Here is a 19146-nt window from a genome sequence, read left to right on the forward strand (position 1 = left end):
CTCTTAAAACTAATTGCACACACTTCTCCTGCTCACGCATTCATTCTCATCTCTCTCCACCTCTCAGCTCCCTGCTCTCCAGGCTTTTAATGTCTGTCCTTCTGCTCTCCTGCCTTGCTGTTCATTATTTCCTCATTTATCTCCCATCATTGAAATTCCGTGTAATATATCCTCCGTCACTCATGTGTTAGCTGTGCAGAGGGTCCTCTTGATGGGCCGCTGTCTTCATTCTTTTGCCTACTTAATCTTTGACCATTACTGCATGTCTCTCTCTCTCTTTTTTTTTTCTTTTTTGGTTCTCCTTAATAAAGGCCAGAGACGGCTATGGGAGGCTGTGAAAAGGAGGAAAGCCATGTGCAAGCGCAAGTCCTGGATGAGCAAGGTGACAGACATAGACAGGCTCAACACACACACATTCACACGAGGCTGCTTTAATTATGGTGCATGGTATGCTTGGCAGTATGTCGCCGCCGTGGCATCTGTCTGTATGTAACAGTGTGGATAAGTTCGTGTGGACACAATAACTCGTGAACAATACACGTGAGAGGCAGTTTTCCGAGTGGATTTCGCCTCTGAAATGCAGCTTTATCATAACTATGTGTGTTAATTCAATACTCGCTTGCTTCTAAGGTGCTGTCTATTTTTAAATCTTTAGTGTTGGAGTAACGTCAAGCTGTCGCTTTCTGGCTTTACTGAATCAGTTATGCATGCGACGGTCTGTGGTGATTATGGAGGAGTTCTAGGGGCTTTCTTCGTCAGGTTTCGTGTCTTCTTTTTAAAAGTGAAACAGATGTGTCCGCATCTGCGAGGAACATTCCCTCAGAGAACACATGAGGCGAATGAGCACGTTCATTATGAAACTATAGACAAACGCGGGTCACAAGAGCTGGTGACACACAGACTCGGAGCATGCTGCATTCACAGAAATCTTGTCTCATCAGGGATTAAGTGTCTCCCTTAAAGAGGTAGATCCGTGCAGGACTATTGCTTCATGTCAGTCCTGAAACATGTATTAAAACGTTGACGCAAATACTTAAACAAATTAATTTAAGCAAAAGAAGCTGTCTCTCTCTCTCTCTCTCTCCCTCCCTCTCTCTCTCTCTCTCCCTCTCTCTCTCTCTCTCTAACTGTCTGTGTGCGTTAGCTGTGTGTAGTTGTGGCGTCCACAGAACGGTGCTTGCCATCTATAATTACACCTGTCTGCTTCCGCCTCTGGCACCGTCCTGAGATAGAGTAATCTATTTCCTCAGTGTGCGTGTGTGTGCGTGTGTGTCTGTGTGTGAAGTGTGTGTGTGTGTCCATGCTGCCATAGTCAGAATCCTTTGAATGTCAAGCCTCCTATTTGAAACCGACTTACCACACCATGACTACAGAGAGGTGGTGTTTTTAAAAAGGTCTGCTGCATTATGTCATGTCTGGTCCAGTGTGAATGTGAAACCACATACGGCTTGCTACTGTTTATATCCAGCCAGTCAAATATGTTTGGCACCAGGGGATTCATTGACACCTCTTTTTCACTGATGACACTATTTCTTAGGAGCGACCTTTTGTCCACGAGCCAGTAATGAATTGACATTTGTTAATTAATTCTGAGCATCCTCTGATCCTATGATTTGATATCTGACTGCTTCATACACGGAAAAAGACAGACACTTCCTTTTGGAAGATACTGTAGGAGAAGTTACATCCCCTTACCTGATATGTTATTGGCTTGATATCGTTCTCAATAGCTGATGTCACCGCTGGTTTCCGTGCATTCCTTTTTTGGTAAACAATCTAATTCAGGGACTCTAAACAAAGGTTTCCCTTAATGGCTCCACACAGCACACACATTGTGTGGGTTCACATTTAGGAGAATGGAAAGGAATCACAAGTACACACACACACACACACAGGCATACAAACATACTCGCACAGAAACATTCAGGTCACTTAATCTAATAGTGTTATCTAATGAGTATTTCCTAACAGCTAAGTCATTCCTGCTGTGTTGTCAGTACTTAAGCCAAAAGGCAGGAAATTTCTCCTCCCGCTCTAATGATAAGGGTTTGTGTGTGCACTCATGTGTATAGTTTTTTACTGACTCCATTCGGTTCCTGTATTTGTTATTCAATACCTTAAGTGTGTGCGCTTTTGCCTGGAGTTAAGGGTTTTGAGTGTTCATGGTGAGGGTAGCGAGGTTGCCAAGTACGTCCTCTGGCCCAGATAAGAACCAATGGATCCATTGTTAGGTATTTTCTCCGCCGGTCGAACACTATTAATAACCTTGTGGTTATAGTATATTTGTACTATTCCCTCCTTACGTTACACACCGCGCATACAGTACATCGATTGCATAGGTGCACATTTCAACTGGAACAAACGAAGAAGGACGAAAAGTGCTTAAGCCCCTACAGCAGAGTTAGAGGTGGGGATTTGCAGGCTTATAGAAAGCCCTGGCAAAGCTGACACAAACAGTTTTACTACACCTACATTAAGATATCAACGCTACAACTGTTATTGGTGTGTTTGTTTTAATTTTCTCTTACCTTTGTCTCACGCCAACAATGCTGGTTAGTGGTGTAGATGCAATAGGTTCTCACATCTCACAGTGAAGTTAGAGGAGAGGGTGGAGGGGAGTGGATGGGAGAAATGTCACAGCAGTCACATTACTGTGAATATAATTGCCTCCGGGGTTCAAGTTATAATAGGCTAATAATAGGCTTTCAGCGCGCAAGGTATTTTATGTCATTATGTTCCATGTTTTTTTATCATGTCACAATGCACGTGCACAACGGATAGACCTGATTGTGGTTCTGAAACTGCAGTAGATGGCCATCATTTACTTTGATACAACAGCTGTTGGCGCAATATTCCGTTTCACCCCAGATAATTTAGGTGTTTGGTTTGCATATATAGCACAGAACTCTGATCTGATCACGAGTGGTCACTTGAGACGCATGTCGTGGCACATTTTATTGCTAAGCGTGAACACACACACACTGATTGGATAACCCAATCGCATGTTAATACCAGGCGTGAGCAGGGCCACAGAGATGTAAAGAGTTCTCTGTGAAGCTGTCAAAGAAAAGCAGTTTCATTTAAAGTTAAGTTGGCCTCATTATTTTACAGTTTCATCATATTTATTCTCCAATACACTCACTTTCTGTGTTCACGTCTAGTTTTCCACTTTTGTTTACCTCACTGTACTGCCGGCTTCATCCACTCTGCTTTTCTTCTGGCCTTCTCTAGGTGTTCAGTGGAAAGCGTCCAGACGGAGGAGACTTCCCCCAGCAGGGCCAGCCAGCCTCCTCGTTTCGGAAGAGGTCTACCACGCCTCCGCTGGGCTTGGGGGACGGAGTCTTGTCCACGCAGTCCGGTGTCGGGGCTCCTCTTGATGGGCAGCAGCAGGCTCTGACCTGCCTCATCCCGGAGAAGGACTTGACGCTGTTTGAGAAGCTCGGGGACGGCTCCTTCGGTGTCGTGAAGAGAGGAGAGTGGCTGACACCTGCTGGAAAGGTGGTGAGGACATATGTGCTTGTCAGATTTATTCACAGTTTAAAACAACGCCAACAGTATACAGTGTGTTGGTTGTATTTTCAGACATGTTTAAACTGTTCTCTTGCATAAAACATGTTTGCTTGTAGGAATAAACAGAAATAGGTACATGTGACAGTGAGTGACGCTCCGATGAATTTCAATATGCTAATTACATGTGTGTTTTTCCAGTTGAACGTAGCTGTGAAGTGTCTGAAGACGGATGTGCTCAGCCAGCCGGACGCTCTGGAGGATTTCATCTGCGAGGTCAACGCCATGCACTCCCTGGACCACCAGAACCTCATTCGCCTCTACGGTGTGGTGCTCACACACCCAATGAAGATGGTAGTGGACACACAGAAACGCACACACACAGGGAGGAATAAACAGAAATGAATGAAATACGCAAGCACACAGGGAGGACATCAGTCACTTAGCTGGAGTCTTGCTTTCTCTTAAACTGAATTTATGGCCACATAATATGCTTAACACAGATGGAAAGTCACTAAATAAAGCATGTCTTTTTAACCTTGTTGTGCAACCTTTTACTTTTGTCCTCTGCCATAGACCATGTTATTACTACCACATTCTCCTTTTACTTCCTCATATTCCCTCTCCCTTTTCTTTTCTTCTTCAAATCACATTCTTATCTATATCATCTGTGCGTTTCTTTTTTTATTTACTCCTGTGTTCCTTTCCCCTCTTTTCACCCACTCTCTCCTTGTCTCTCTGTATTCTGTAGGTGACTGAATTGGCTCCTCTGGGTTCTCTCCTGGAGCGGTTGCGCTGCGTTCGCCCACAGGGTCCGGTGTTGATCCACACTTTGTGCCAGTATGCCGTGCAGGTGGCTTGCGGCATGGCCTATCTGGAACAAAGGAGGTTCATCCACAGAGACCTGGCAGCCAGGTGGGGAACAGAGAGATTTAGCTATGAAAACGTCCAAAACTTCTTTTAAATTGCTTGTATTCTTCAAATTCAGGACACGTTTTATGGTACGGTGAATTATTTCTATTGCTTCTCCTCCACCCACAAATTTACAGGCCATTACCAGGAGACTTGGCACACAGGCACAATGAGTCATGGGCTGGCTGCGTGCACTGGGTGGTTTAAGTTCTTGGTCTTGCCCGAATTAGTCACGTTCACCGAAGTGGTGAAACTATGTAGATGTTTGAGAAAATCCTTAATGGCTGGTGAAAATGAGTCACTTTCACAGTTAAAGCTGTGATAAAATGTTAATCGTCGCACACGGCTGTTTAAGTGTGCCAAAGTTAGACGCATTCCTAATGTGCTGAGGCTTTGACGGACCTACCCGACAGCTAATCACTATAACATGATTCAGTTCACACTTTGAGTTTAAGATCTTCAATTCAATTACTATTGTCATTATCATAATAAAAAACTCTTATTTACATACCAATGTGTTGTGTCACAACTTGTATGATTCTTTTTAAATTGCACAGATAATTGTTAAATACTGTACGCCGCCCTCTCTCTGCAGGAACATCCTGCTGGCCTCAGCTCACAGAGTGAAGATCGGTGACTTTGGCCTGATGAGGGCGCTGCCAAACAACCACGAGCACTATGTCATGCAGGAGCATCGCAAGGTCCCCTTTGCATGGTGGGTGGACAGATCGAGCAACACAATAGCTGAAACCTTGGGCGCGATCCAGGAGTGGAATTTAGTGGTTAGGGTGTGAACGTATGTGATCATGTTGCAGAAGGTTTCAGCAGAGAAATGTCAGGACAGTATAAAACCAGGCAGCATTAATCAAGCAATAAATTAGGATCTGCCCTGATCCTGTAGTTTATTAACGTGCATTTATCATTTTGATTTCTATACATGTTTTTAGAGTCTGTCTGTCAGAGAGACCACGTTTAAAGGCTCAGTACAATCCCTCACCCAAACATCCGGCCAGACCTTTACTCTAGACGACGTGTCTCTTGTTGCAGGTGCGCCCCAGAAAGTTTGAAGACGAGAACCTTCTCCCATGCTACGGACACGTGGATGTTTGGAGTCACTCTCTGGGAGATGTTCACACATGGCCAGGAGCCTTGGCTTGGCCTTAATGGCAGCCAGGTAAAAATGTTAAGAAAGATACTGAGCGCATGGATAAAGTAGGGAGGTTTACTCGTAGTTTTTATCTTTTTCTTCGGTTCTGTTTTATGATTTTACAGATTCTGCATAAGATTGATAAAGAAGGCGAGCGCCTCCCTAAGCCAGAGGACTGTCCGCAGGATATCTATAATGTCATGCTGCAGTGCTGGGCTCAGAAACCAGACGACAGACCAACATTCGTCGCCCTGCGTGAATTCCTGCTTGAGGTAGGGAAGCAGTCATCTGGATAGCCAAAGGTGTGTCCGTTCAAGATATGAATGCTGAGCTCCTTATTTTGAACAGGTTTGCAAGAGTCACTTGATGGTAATGCTTGGCATCTTTTATTTGAGTTCTCATCTCACCAATCCATCATGTCTTAAGATGACGTATAGCTCCACCTAGTGGAATTACCTTGGAATTAAAAGTGACTGCTTTCCTAACAAAACCTTAAGTGCGGTTGCTGTGTTAATAATGGTTTACATCTTTTTCAGACCATGCCCACAGACATGTGTGCTCTACAGGACTTTGAAGAGCAGGACAAACTCCTGATCCAGATCAACGATGTTATTACCATCATAGAGGGGAGGTGGGTGACAACAAGTTTGAAAAAGAAGTTGTTTGATATGCTTTACTTTACTATAAAGACAGGCCTGTTAAACTGATTTCTCTTAGGTATTGAAATGTTAAATTGCTGCATGTGCTTTAGTGATCTCCTGCAGATATACAAGGCATAAAGAAATTTGCCCCTTGCTCATACTCGTTGTCTCACAATGTTTCAGGGCAGAGAATTACTGGTGGCGAGGTCAAAACAAGCGTACCCTTAAGGTCGGCCAGTTCCCCAGGAACGTGGTGACGTCGGTGGCGGGGTTGTCTGCACACGACATCAGTCGGCCGCTCAAGAACAGCTTCATCCACACAGGACACGGGGACAGCAACCCCCAACGCTGCTGGGGCTATGCTGACAGGATTGATGAGTATGATACCCCTTCTGATTGTTGACTTTTACTTATAAATTGAATGTAAAGTACCAATAACACAGTACACAGAGGTCCGTTTAGGTTTTGGTCATTGGATTTTCCCATTCAGAAATGGACATTAAAAAACAAAAAATTAGTGGTTTCAAAAAATGAAAATGGAATTTTAAGGCATTTCTCTTTATGGGGGTTGAGAATGGATAAAATTTGAGAAACCGCTCGCTTTTAATTTTCTGTTTCTATTGTGCAACCACACGTTGTCATTTCCAAAGTAAGAGCACATATGAGGTTGAATGGACATGGATCAGCACATTGTTTTTTGAAACAATAAAAGAGTGCGTCTCAGGGAAGATGACACAGCTAGCATAGCTAACATTACTCTGATATGTGGGCAGAGATTTCTGCAGGTGACAAGGCTTGTTTTGCCTCGTCAGAAATAACGTCAGAGTTGGAGGGTTCCAAAGACATTTTAGCCTGTTCCACGGAAACCACAGATAGAAGTCATATATTTGGGCGCGTTTGTTTCTTTCTTCTAACAATTTTATTTTTAGTTTTTAGAAGCAGAAAATGAAAATCAACCAGTTTTTAAAGTTTATCCATTCTCCACAATGAGGAAGACAAAATGCCTTGAATTTCCATTTTGATTTTTTCAATTTTAAAATGAAAATAAAATAACCACTTCTTTTTTGTTTTGTTTACTATTCCTCCGTACAAATATGTTGTATTGTTCCCCATATTTGAATTTGCACAAGTCTCTTGTTGCAGCACTGCCATACTCTCACCAATAGGTGGCACTAGCATGCCATTTATGAATGTATCCAACCAGTTTATTGAAATAAATATTAGCGCCTAAGTACAGTATACTGACTGAATACTGAATGTGTGCCCTTTTCTTCTGTCCAGTTTGTACCTCGGGAATCCCATGGATCCTCCTGATGTTCTGGGTTTAGACCTCAGTGCTGCTCGGCCCACACAGCTACCAGGACGATCTAAAAGTGAGCAAACGAAACATAACCTATCTTTAAAAACACAAACACAGATAAGCATTTGTTGAATTGTCGTTGGAGCAGTCAAAGTCATGCAGTATGCAGAGGTAGACTTATGTGCTAACATTTTTCTACATTTACATCAGATTGTAGGTAAAAATTAAGTTTTGCTGCAGAGAAAGACCACCACATAGTTTGCTTTTCTTTCATCCTAACAAAGCTTATATGTGCAATCCGATATTTGCGTTTCAGTTAATTTTCTAACCTTACTATCTTTCCTGCTGTCATTTTTTCCCTCCTCCTCTTTCTTGCTCCTTTTCGGTGGTGGTATCCATTTATTATTTTTTCCAGAGGAGCCTCCTCCCCGCCCTCCTCAGCCAGCAGTAATAATCAAGAGTAAGTCTGGTTTCTCTCAGCAGCTCTTCACCCATTGCTCCTGCCCTCTCTGTTCCCTCCTAGCTCCGCTCTTCAAAGGTACATCGCTCATTTTTCACCTCTCCTTTGCCTGTCTTTGAGGTGCTTCCACCATCTGTTTTTTCCCCTTCATAACAATATGGTTTCCCCATCTTTCCACCCCTGAGTTCCACTAACAGGTGTGCAGTGTGCTTGCTGTGCACTGTAGGACTAACCTCATACCTGGAGACTTTTTGGGATGTGTCTTGTATTAGTGGTGTCAAGTGATCTCAGAGACTCGGTGTCATTACTCTCTTAACTTTAGTCGGTAAATAAATGTTGTGTTTTTGTCACCAGAACCTTGCTATGATCCTGTAAACGAAGATGAAGATCTGACCTCGGCAGGACTGAAGAGATTATCACTTCGGAAAACAGGTTCTCTCAAAGGCCTCAAGCTTAAACCAGCTGCGTGGGTCTCTGCTTCCAAACAAGGGAGCAACAAGACGCTAGGCTCAGCCCAAAACCCCAACAGTGAAGTGTCCCTCATTGACTTTGGGGAGGAGTTCTCCCCATCCACACCCTCTCCCTCCCCTGTGGTTGAAATTCGGATTCCCTCATTGGCCAAGCTGGCTTTGGACGCAGAGAACATCCTGGACAGGACTCCACCTCAAAGCCCGTCTAGATCGTTGCCCCGGCCCCTTCACCCCACACCAGTAGTGGACTGGGATGCACGTCCATTACCCCCACCTCCAGCCTATGACGATGTAGCACAAGATGAAGATGATATGGAGGTATAATAATAATACATTTATATTATGTTAAAATTAAACAGAAATGAAATGATCACCTGTTATCATCTAGATTCAGTTGAATGTTTTAAATCTTCTTTCTCTTCAAAGGTGAGCTCCATCAACAGCTCGGAGCAGCAGCACGAGGAGGAGTACAGCGATGTCCACAATCCAGATGAAATCCCCTCCTATGCACGGAACGTGGACGGCGAGGCTCTTGACCACAGGGGGCAAGACGGACCAGGTCTGGAGGACAACCTCTTCCTCCCCAGCAAGCACAGCCAATGCCTGTCCACCTCTTTCTCCCAGTCTGCAGAGATCTTTCAAGAACTTCAGCAAGAATGCATGAGGAAGCTCAACGTACCAATAGGAAGTGCTCATCGGTCATGCTCCCCATACAAGAGCTCAGTGTCATGTCCCCAGACCCAGGAGGGACAGCAAAGCGTCCTATCTTCCACTGAGGATAAACCCCAGATCCCCCCACGTGTTCCCATCCCCCCTCGCCCTATAAAGAGGGGTGACTACACGTCTGCTCGCTGGTCCAGGGACCTCTCCCTTTCTCCAATGCCAGCTGACATCACTGAGGACATTTCAGGCACAGGCAAAGACCGACCACCTCAGATCCCTCCCAGAGACCCTTTGTCTCAGCCGGGCTCAAGAACTCCAAGCCCCATGTGTCTGGTCGTGGGCTCGCCCCAGCAGAGGTTGTATTCTGCCAGCCCCACCGCCATGCAAGCTACCCTTTCATCTAGCTCCTCAACACACACCTACAGCTCCTACCTCTCCACCTCTCCGGGTAAACTCATGCCCACTACACACAGCTTTGCCTCAGATCCTAAATATGCTGCACCCAAAGTGATCCAAGCCCAGGCGCAGGGGAAGGACTCTTCCAGCAAGGGCCCCTGTATCCTGCCCATCGTCCGCGACGGCCGAAAAGTCAGCAACACGCACTATTACCTTCTGCCAGAGAGGCCACCGTACCTGGATCGGTTCGACCGCTTCTTCAGGGAGGCAGAGAGCGTTCCTGGCAGCGAAGCCGAGGAGAGGCATGTGCGGCACACTAACACTGCCACCGTGAGACCCATGGTGGTCAGCAGTCAGACAGTGCAGGGACACGCCCAGGGGCAGGGGCTCGTCCCGCTGGGCGAACTCAAGGCTAACTTCTCCACCAATAATAACAGCAATCTGAGCGGACCGCGGCCAGGGATGAAGACATCAGTTAGTCTTCCTCGTGTCAGTTCAGATGGTCTGACGGCGCCTGCTTCCTGCACCAGGACTGACGGAGGAGGGAACTCAGCTGACAGGGTCAAAATGGTAAATACAGAGATAGTTGGATGATGTGAGGAGTCATATCACGTGCTGAAAGTTTGTATTTATTGTCTCTCATTATCTGCTTTCTGGGATAGCTTACCTGTTATATATATAGCTGTCCTCATCTTCTCCTTCACACTACTGCCACTACTTTAAATTGGCTAATATGTACTGACCTTAACCCGATACCATCTGCTCTTAGTTTTCTGTCATTAGTGAGAAAGCATATGGCTCCATTCTTACGAGGTTAAGTCCTTATCAGACATCGAAGAACTAAAACATCGGTGTAACGTTCAGGGTAATTGAGGGGCACTTTGCCATAGCAAGAAGACTTTCAATGTGATGAAATAGTGTGCCGTGCATGGTTAATGAATTGCCCGAGTTCTCTCAGAAATGTCAATTTTCTGGAGAGTCACCGTGAACATCACTTTTGAATACACACACAGCTTTGGACGTGATTGCAAATGTGTTTCTCGTATCTTTGAAAATGAGAGAACGAGTGAGTAATATGCTGATTGTGGCACATACAGCACTGCAGCAGCTTTGAACAGCTCAACTTTGTTACAGTTGAACAGATTACCTCTCTATTCAGCTTCAGATCGCTCTGAGAAGCAAATTGTAATTGATTGGTAACAGCATCATTTTGGAGTTATACTTGGGAAAGCCAGCGAATTAGACCCATTAATGGGGGAATTTCATTTGAATATCTTTTCAGTACAAAACTTGGTAGCAGGCAGGTTTTTCCATTTTAAAAAGACCTCATACGTTCTTTAAACTGTGCCACTTCTTTGGGAGAATTGAATCTTCAAAGGCAAGGAACCAGATTTTGATTTGTTGATCTTTCAGCGCCTACCGATTGATTCTTACGCCAAGCGAGCCTGAGGTCAGAGACGCTCAAGGCTCTGCATTGATCAGGCACTTGGCATTTTGCAGCAGATGCTGAGATCTTTGGCTGCACACAAGGAGTCGTCCACTTCCAATATACAATCATAGATTAACTGCAGTGCAGAGGAGTTCAGGTCTAGTAAAAAGTTATATTGACAACGAAAATCAGTGATGATGCTGCTACAGTCTCACTACACCCTGAAAAGAAGCTTTAAAATGTCGAAATCATAGCTCAAGGTGGATAAAATAATTAGTAGAACTAAGGCACATATAATATAATTCGTAAATTAAAATTAAATTAGGACTGTTCAGTGAAAAATGTTCACAGCACTGACTGAAGTATTATGTCAAGTTAATATAGAGGATTTTATCACATGAAAAATAGATGCTACTGATGCTACTGATGTGAACATAGCAGTATTCAAAGTATATAGTAGTACTCAGTGTGTGTTGTCGTTTTGATTCAGGTGCAGGAGGCGGTGCATGGTGTGACAATAGAGGAGTGCCACGCCGCCCTTCAGAACCATAACTGGAATGTCCAGAAAGCTGTGCATTACCTAAAGGTGAGAGCATTTACAAAACCTTTGAAAACCATACATTTCCTTATATCCTATGATTCTGTAGTCGTCGCAATGATGCATAGTTTTCATAAAAGTGTTCTGTAGTGGACTGAAATTGAGAAGAGTTCGGGGAAAGCTATTACACAAGTAGTCTAGATAGTTTTGTCCAACACACAAATTGAGTTTGTAAGACAATTGAGTTGATATTATTCCTTCAGGGTTCAATTGGTTGGTAAATTAGAGAGCTGTTTTCATTGTACCTCCAATTTGTTGAACTAATTTTTTGGTCCTCTGCTATTTATCTTTTACCTTTTTCAGCTCCTTAGTGTTTTTTTTTATTATTATTATTATTATTTTCTTACGTGTACAAGCCAGAGTTGTGTGGCCTAAAGTTGGTCTGGAGTTGGTCCGTTGGGGGTTGATTACGCTTTGGCAAAGATCTGCCGGGACAGTCAAAAAGTTTGAGGCGAGCTTTATGTGGTGATGGAAAGAAGAATAACAGCGAGGTTGTCAACATCTGAGGGATGAGCTGATTTTGTTTACATCAAAAGGATTCCGACCATCCTGTTGCACACAGGATGCTTACAGGCTGAAGCAGATGGAGGGGGAGGGAGGACGCTCCCGAGTGCAGAATAAGTCATTTTCAACGTGACAGAAACTATTAAGAAAACCTACAAAAAGATGTGTTTGTCATTGTTGAGCCAGATACTGGCAGATAGCAGCACAAGACATGTACAAGGAAAACCATCAGAATAGAATTTGATTACCCATGAGGTTCATTATCTATTCAGTTATGTTTGTGAAACAGTGATGAGCTTTTTGTTTTATTGATCAGTCACCATGTTCACAAAGTGTCTGATTTATGGTGGAAAAACATTCTGTGGTTCTAGTTCATCAAACCCAAGGCTCTATGAAGTGGACTATTATATCACAGCGCTGCATTTACTAACAGCTGCCCACGGTCGTCAGGTAAACACTTCCCTGCTGTAGAAGGATCCTCAGAGATCCAGTTCAATGCATCTCAGGCCTGGTCTCAAGAGGTTTTCTCAAATAACCTTTTGTGTACAGGACATAAACACGAACACGTAGTACACATTTCTACTTTGAAGGTTCATATTAGGACATGATGAGAGAACTTTGATGATCCTTGAGAGAAAATCAGGACACTGCTGACACAGTGAGCCGACAGCAAATAAACAAGTGCGCAGACACTCTGATCCGTCTGCTGCAGTCCTCAATAACCTCTTGAGTGGCTGCGGTTGGCTACTGTGGCAGGATGGAACATGCAGTTGGGCATAAGGGAACACTTCATTGTTCCTTGATGGCGGCGGCAATTTCTGTAAGAAAAAATGTAATTGAGACGGTTCAGAGCAACACGCTGAGTAGTGAGGACTGAAATAATATCAGGGGTTTTTTGCACTCCCATCACACACCATTAAGCTAGAAAAGGAATACCGGGTGTTGTTTAAGTCTGTTGTTTTGTTTCCCTCAAAGGTCAGAGCCTTCCTCCCATCGCACCTCTTCCTCATGGCTAACTCCTGACTTCTTTGTGTTAATCTGTGATCTGTCTCTCCTCAGGTGGAGCAGTTGTTCTGTTTGGGTCTGAGGAGCAGGTCAGAGTGTCTCAAGCTGCTGGAGATGTGTGACTGGAACCTGGAAGTGGCCAGCACTCAGATGTTAGATAACTATGGATCCACAACCAGACAGAGGTACTGCATTCTGTAGCTTTGCTTGCTGAACTCTGTGTCATGACTACCCCACAAATAGTTGATCACTTTTAATCGAATTTGCTCTCGTTTTACTGACCAGCAATTCATCTGTCCTGACTTTATATAGCACCTAAAGCCTTTAACCCATATTTCAAATATGGCCCAGACATTTGATTCCATATCTTCGACAGTAATGCTTGTTGTATACTTATTTGGACATTGTGTCCGGAAATTGAATTCAGTCACTTCTGACCTTGTTGTTCATGCTGACACGAGGTCATTTTATTCATATCCGTTTCTGACAAATAAGCTCTAAACTCTGCTTCCTATTTGGGCTGCAGGAAATGCTGCTGCTGTAAAAGTGTTTACTGCGTATGCACAGTGTAGACGTTGTTTGATGCAATGAAAATGCTCGTGTGCTCCCGCTTGTGAAAGTCCTCAGCTTTGTTGAACATTTCCACTGACAAAAAAAACAACAGTGTTTTTAATGCTTGGACAACTGGGGCCATATTTTAGTGCACAGCTCCAACCCTGCATCTTCAAACACACCAGTCATTTATGTTCATGTATATGCAGCCGTGCCGTGTGCAAAGGGGGTAAATGAAATTGAATGCAAATGGGTAGGCATGATAGATGGTTAATAGATTCAGTCTAAAGCAGCTGTGCCAGCTAACAGCAAGCTATAAACAGAATAGGCTTCTCCTGGACACGATGTTATTGTAGGCAAAGAAGCACAATCTGCAGCTAGAGGATGACAGATGGTTTTGGACTTTTCTTAAAGAGAAATGAATAAAAATGTTCATGCAGTCAGTTATCGAAGTGTGAAATGTGCCACAGCAGCGCTTATACCACCGTCCATCAAGGCCAAAGCATATGCTTCAGCTAAAAGAGACACAGAGCTCCGGTAAGCGTCTGTAATCCGACGTAACTGACAAGAAAAAAAAGAAAAAAAAACATAAGTACAATGTCGTAAATTCCCCATCTGATGGATGTATTTTTAAAGAGCTTATTTTCTGCCGGTCTGCTGCGATTTTGTGTGTAATGGCTGTGCACTGCTTCAGCATTATGAACATACTGCAGGTGTCACGCTCCCTTTAAATGATGCAGTTAATGAACTTGAGCAGAAATCAATAGGCTACAAGTCAAAGAAAGCCAACAATATGAAGCCTCACACTGAAACACATCAATACGGAGCTGGCTTCAACTTTTTTAGTGACGTAGAGACATGCCAGCCAATCACACAGTGTTTATTTTTAAACGGACGCTTTAGAATCATCTGTCGCTGGCCACTCCTGGTTGTTTTGAAGGCTTGTCACTGGAGTCAGAATAAATCATACAGATCAATGCAGACTGATTTACTGACGCTGCTGCTTCAAACACAATAAGCATTCGTTTTGTTATTCAAATTTACATACACATCTACTGGCTGACTGATTCATTAAAATGGTTTATTCACACTGTAAATATTATCCTGTCACAGAGCCTTTCCTCTGTGTATTTGATTTGCCATTGTTGATACGAGTGATTCAAAAAGGCATTTTCCACTGAAATACTTCTAGTCTGGTAACACGCCATGTGGATCTCATTATGAGGCGTGATTCAACTGATAGAGAAAAAAAAATTCCTCCGCAATTTGATAGTCGTCTGACCAATCTGAGCCATTTTGTCGTAAACAAATTCCCCTCCACCGCACACAGACGACATGTGTGACTACGCTGCTGCTACTCCTCTGGCCATCAGCACACGAATCCTGTCCAAACAATGAGATTTTCCTGGAGCATAAAAACTTCCAAACAGAGCGGTTACAGACCAAGTCTCCACCACGAAAAACATTCGGGTGCTCTGTCTTCCACACATGCTCGAATTTGATAAAAGTAGGTCCCCATGACGCGTGTCTGATGTAAAAAGAGTTGATATTGGATTCTATTGCGGGACAGTATGATAAAATCACTCAGGAGCGCTTAGCATTTCATCTCGTGTTTTCCTCAATGCAATCTAAAGCGTGCGTTTATTTGCAGGCGGTGACAGGAATCCCAAGCTGCTGAGCTCTGACTGGGAGCTCATCCTCAGCAGAACATCATCAGAGAAGGGCTACGTTCTCCTGACCCTCTCCGTTCGATGGCACAACTCCAATCAGAAGACTTGTCATCTGAGGACGGAAGAATCAAGCTCAGAATACTCCACTTCGTGATGGTGCCAGTCATAGTTACCACTGAGTGAAAAAAAAAAAGACTTAAGGCCACGGTTTGATTGTGGCCTGAAAGTTCTGTGACAGTTGCACTTAGGAAGAAACTGTATATTTTCATCCACCGTCCTCTCAAAAATGACTGTGTCACAGTCACAGATTCCGGGTGCTACCGTACTCAGATGTGAGGCCCTCTTACTGCCACAGACACACTGTTGACCATGTGCAGTGAGATACTTAGGACTGCATTAGAAATACAGCTTGAAATGACTATGAAGAGGCAAAATATGACAACATGCACAGTAATACTCAGTGAAGAAGTTGGCAGAGCGTTACTGAAATAATATCGTGCAGTTCAGCACAGAAGCTAAATACTGTACAATTTGTGTGTGTGCGCTCGTGTGTGTGTGCGTGCGTGTGTGTGTGTGTGTGTACGTGTACAGTTCATTACAGTTCAACCTCCTGCATTAGCGGCTGGAACCTCACGTGCCAGCAATTATTCTGACAATGTTTTAAAATCACACAGTACCTCTGACACACCCGAGCACAGTAAAATATGTCAAAGCAATATAGCACAGGAAGTCATTTGGCCTGATAACTGTTATTACGAGGAGTGGAGATAAAAAATGATGAAGAATGTCTGCTGCTGAAAGCCTGTGGTGGAAAGAGAAAATGTGCGTGGGAAAGATACTCCTCCCAAAGAAACATTAAGGTTTCTCTTTTATAAAAGAAAAAAAACGGATCTCCTCAATACGTTTACAGCTACAGGAGGGAGGTCGTGAGGCAGCGCTTTGCTGTCTGTGCAAAGACTAAAAGGTCAAACCAGTGCAGTATTGACCTGAATCAAGACTTCAATATAAACACAGGACTTGTTTGCTTTGAAAGACATACAAAACTGTTTAATTTATGTTTAATGAGGCAGAGAGGCTTGTTTGTATTTGTGGCAAGTGTATTAAATTCTAGTATATTAATTTAATATATTTCCAGCATAATCCTCAGAGACAAGAGAAGACTGTTATGTCCATTACTGGCCGCAGCATATGTTTTATTTTCATACTAATCCATGACCATCACCACAAGTGGCTAAGAAAAACAAAAAGACCACAGATTGAGTAAAGCTTCGTACACCTTGGATACAGTCTTTTCTTACTCCTTCTTTCTAAGCACGTTGCAGACACAGAGCTCCTGTGCATCACCTGAAAACTCTGCCGTCGTATTGTCGTCCGTGTTCGCCCAGACTCTGTTGGCAGCTAATAACAGCAGAATAGTGAAATCTACCCAGAGGCTCACACATCCTGTAACATAATCATCACTTAAAGCCACGTCTCGTGATATTTTCGTCAGCAGCTTGAGGGGCAATAATTTAAGACTGAGAGGACGTGTCGGCTCCGGGTGAAGTCGGTGCTGGACGTGACAGTGCTCTCCGTGAATGTCACTTAGAGCCAATGCAGAGAACGTTTGGGCCCGTCGAGGTTTCTGTACATCCACTGCGTGAGGTGGAAAACTGAACGTAGAAGAAATAAAAGGAATGCATTGACGCCTGAAATCCACTTTAATGTTGTCAAACAAATGTTGTAAAAATATTCATTTTGTCTCTGTAGAAAAAAAGAACCTTTTTTTTTTTTTTTTACCAACTGGTCCCCATCTTTTTAGTAGTTTTTAGTAAGTACAACATAAGTGTAAGCCCTGACATCCAACAATTCAACACTTCCATGCGTCCACAACCCAACTCCATTATGTCACATCTAAGCAGAACTTCAGATGGCCTCTTAAAAGCTCATATAGAGCTGCAACAAACTGAGCACATGAAGAGGCTAGTGTATTTGTGTGTGTGTGTGTGTGTGCGTGTGTGCGTGTGTGTGTGTGTGCGTGTGTGTGTTTGTGTGTGTGTGTGTGTACACATATTTGTAAAGGCTGTACAGCACCGATTCTGGAAGACAAGTTCCAGTAAAAGCTCTCTACCATGTGCAATAGGGCTGCTGTTAAGTCTGTAATCTCCTAGCCTCTCCATCCATCAGTGCCATCAGGCCATGAAAATGTTTGGTGTCTCAGTTTTGCTCCGCAGAAGATGAAGTTGTCCTTAAGCCCTGGCGCAGGAGCAGTTCTATTATTTCTCCTTCAGTGTGATGGGGTGAAGCTGACTGCATGAGGACAACTAGATGTGAGGGCGGCCTCCACGGTGTGTTCATGTGTTGTTCGTCTTCAAACCAAGCTGCTGTAGTTGTATTAGGACTGAAGTGAACCTTGTGGTGATCAACCCAAAGCAAAGTTCTCCTTTTGTGGTGTTGAAACAACGATGTTAGAAACCTGCTCAGTTCCCCGTGGATTGTCTTTGCCCGGTCTGTTTCTGTTCTCCTAAAGTCCTTTATACTGATTGTGCGGTTTATCCTTTCAACTTGTTCTTACTCATTTCTATGTGTTTATATGTGCTTCCCAGAATGTGTGCGTATAAATGCCTACTGTACAGTTGGTTTTCATTGTTTCTCTCCTCCTGGGTTGATGGAAATGAAGTTCATGCTGCAGAATTTATAAATGTATTTTTTATTAAAGAATTAATTATTTTTTAACCATTCTCTTCTTTGTTTTTACTAAACTTCACACAATGCTCAAAGTAGATAAGTTCTGAAGTGAGATAAAAACTGAAATTAGTTGAGGACCTACATGTGGTTTAGTTACTTAACATCTTGAGTATTTGGTCACTTTGGAAACAACTTTCTCCTGAAATCCCATAATAGATAAAGAAGTATGTGATAGATATACATGTACAAATGCATTTTAACTGCAAGGAATGTTTTTACACACTTGACTACTGAACATTTCTTGGTCAAAATTAAGCAACGAGTGAATTTCGAGAGTTTTTAATCAGTCTTGGGACTCAAATCCAATAAGACACAGGACACTGCTGGTACAAAGGGAAGTGATTGCTATATTGAACAGACCAGGGGCAGCCACATCCTAAACTTACAGGAGGGTTTCAAAATATCAGGCAGCCATCACAGCGTGAGAGGAAGTTGCAGATAGTTGTATGATTGGACCAAGTGATGTCTATGAAGAAAACAAGGAGATATGGAAATTCTGAACTGGATGCAAACATGGTCTCTTGATTAGCTGCATACACTAAAGTCAATGGATGACTTAAACAGCATATGTAGTCAGCATATGTAACCAAGTAAGTCTCTGCTTCAGCTTCCTTTGTGTTTAATCCTTACAATTGATCCTTATAACGAGCCAGCCAGGAGTCAAAGCTAGAATCTTCTGATCTATAGTCAGATGGATTATCCATCGTGCCACTGTCCCACAGGGCCACCTTGTCGATAGGATCAGGACACTTAATCCAACATATTATTATATGTAAATTATTATATGTAAAATTGATTGTCCTGAAACTCACATCTTGACAAACAAGAATGTACCGATATGAATTTTTGCTCTATATACATATAAAGAGCAGAGAAATAAGTGGACTCTCTATAGCCACATTGTCAATAGACTCAGTTTTGCCTTGAGCTAAATGCTAATGCGGCAATAATGTTAGCAGCCTGCTGTGTAGTGTGTACACTGTATGTACCGTTGTCACCACCTTTTACCAGTGTGGCAGCAGTAAACAAAAAGTACAGCTGAGACTGATGGGAGCGCCATTAAAAAATAATGTGTTATGTGTTGGAAAGTTACAAGCTTGAGCTGTGTGGTCAGAGGCCATACTTGAGTCCACTGAGGTCCAAGAATAATCTGACCCAGACAAAG

The 19146-nt window shown here is 43.3% G+C and overlaps 1 protein-coding gene across 6 annotated transcripts in view; it reads left to right on the forward strand.

Moving 5' to 3' along the window:
* The window catches only part of tnk2b (tyrosine kinase, non-receptor, 2b), a 55449-nt gene extending 37480 nt beyond the window's left edge, over positions 1–17969 (forward strand). For 2 of the 6 annotated variants that reach the window (XM_047589633.1, XM_047589631.1), the window contains 16 exons: positions 312–382; positions 3232–3501; positions 3709–3861; positions 4259–4422; positions 5015–5134; positions 5467–5593; positions 5692–5838; positions 6103–6197; positions 6391–6585; positions 7489–7580; positions 7923–8045; positions 8322–8755; positions 8864–10066; positions 11416–11511; positions 13087–13217; positions 15236–17969. In XM_047589633.1, coding sequence (XP_047445589.1) covers positions 312–382; positions 3232–3501; positions 3709–3861; positions 4259–4422; positions 5015–5134; positions 5467–5593; positions 5692–5838; positions 6103–6197; positions 6391–6585; positions 7489–7580; positions 7923–8045; positions 8322–8755; positions 8864–10066; positions 11416–11511; positions 13087–13217; positions 15236–15242 — 3428 coding nt within the window. In that variant the 3' untranslated portion in view covers positions 15243–17969. Of the gene's footprint in view, positions 1–311; positions 383–3231; positions 3502–3708; positions 3862–4258; positions 4423–5014; positions 5135–5466; positions 5594–5691; positions 5839–6102; positions 6198–6390; positions 6586–7488; positions 7581–7922; positions 8046–8321; positions 8756–8863; positions 10067–11415; positions 11512–13086; positions 13218–15235 lie in introns of those variants that run through there. The other 4 variants (XM_047589632.1, XM_047589634.1, XM_047589635.1 and 1 more) reach the window with 4 other exon arrangements.
* Positions 17970–19146: the final 1177 nt, after the last annotated feature.

The sequence above is a fragment of the Mugil cephalus genome, chromosome 7, assembly GCF_022458985.1.
Source record: "Mugil cephalus isolate CIBA_MC_2020 chromosome 7, CIBA_Mcephalus_1.1, whole genome shotgun sequence".
In the NCBI taxonomy this organism is placed as follows: Eukaryota; Metazoa; Chordata; class Actinopteri; order Mugiliformes; family Mugilidae; genus Mugil; species Mugil cephalus.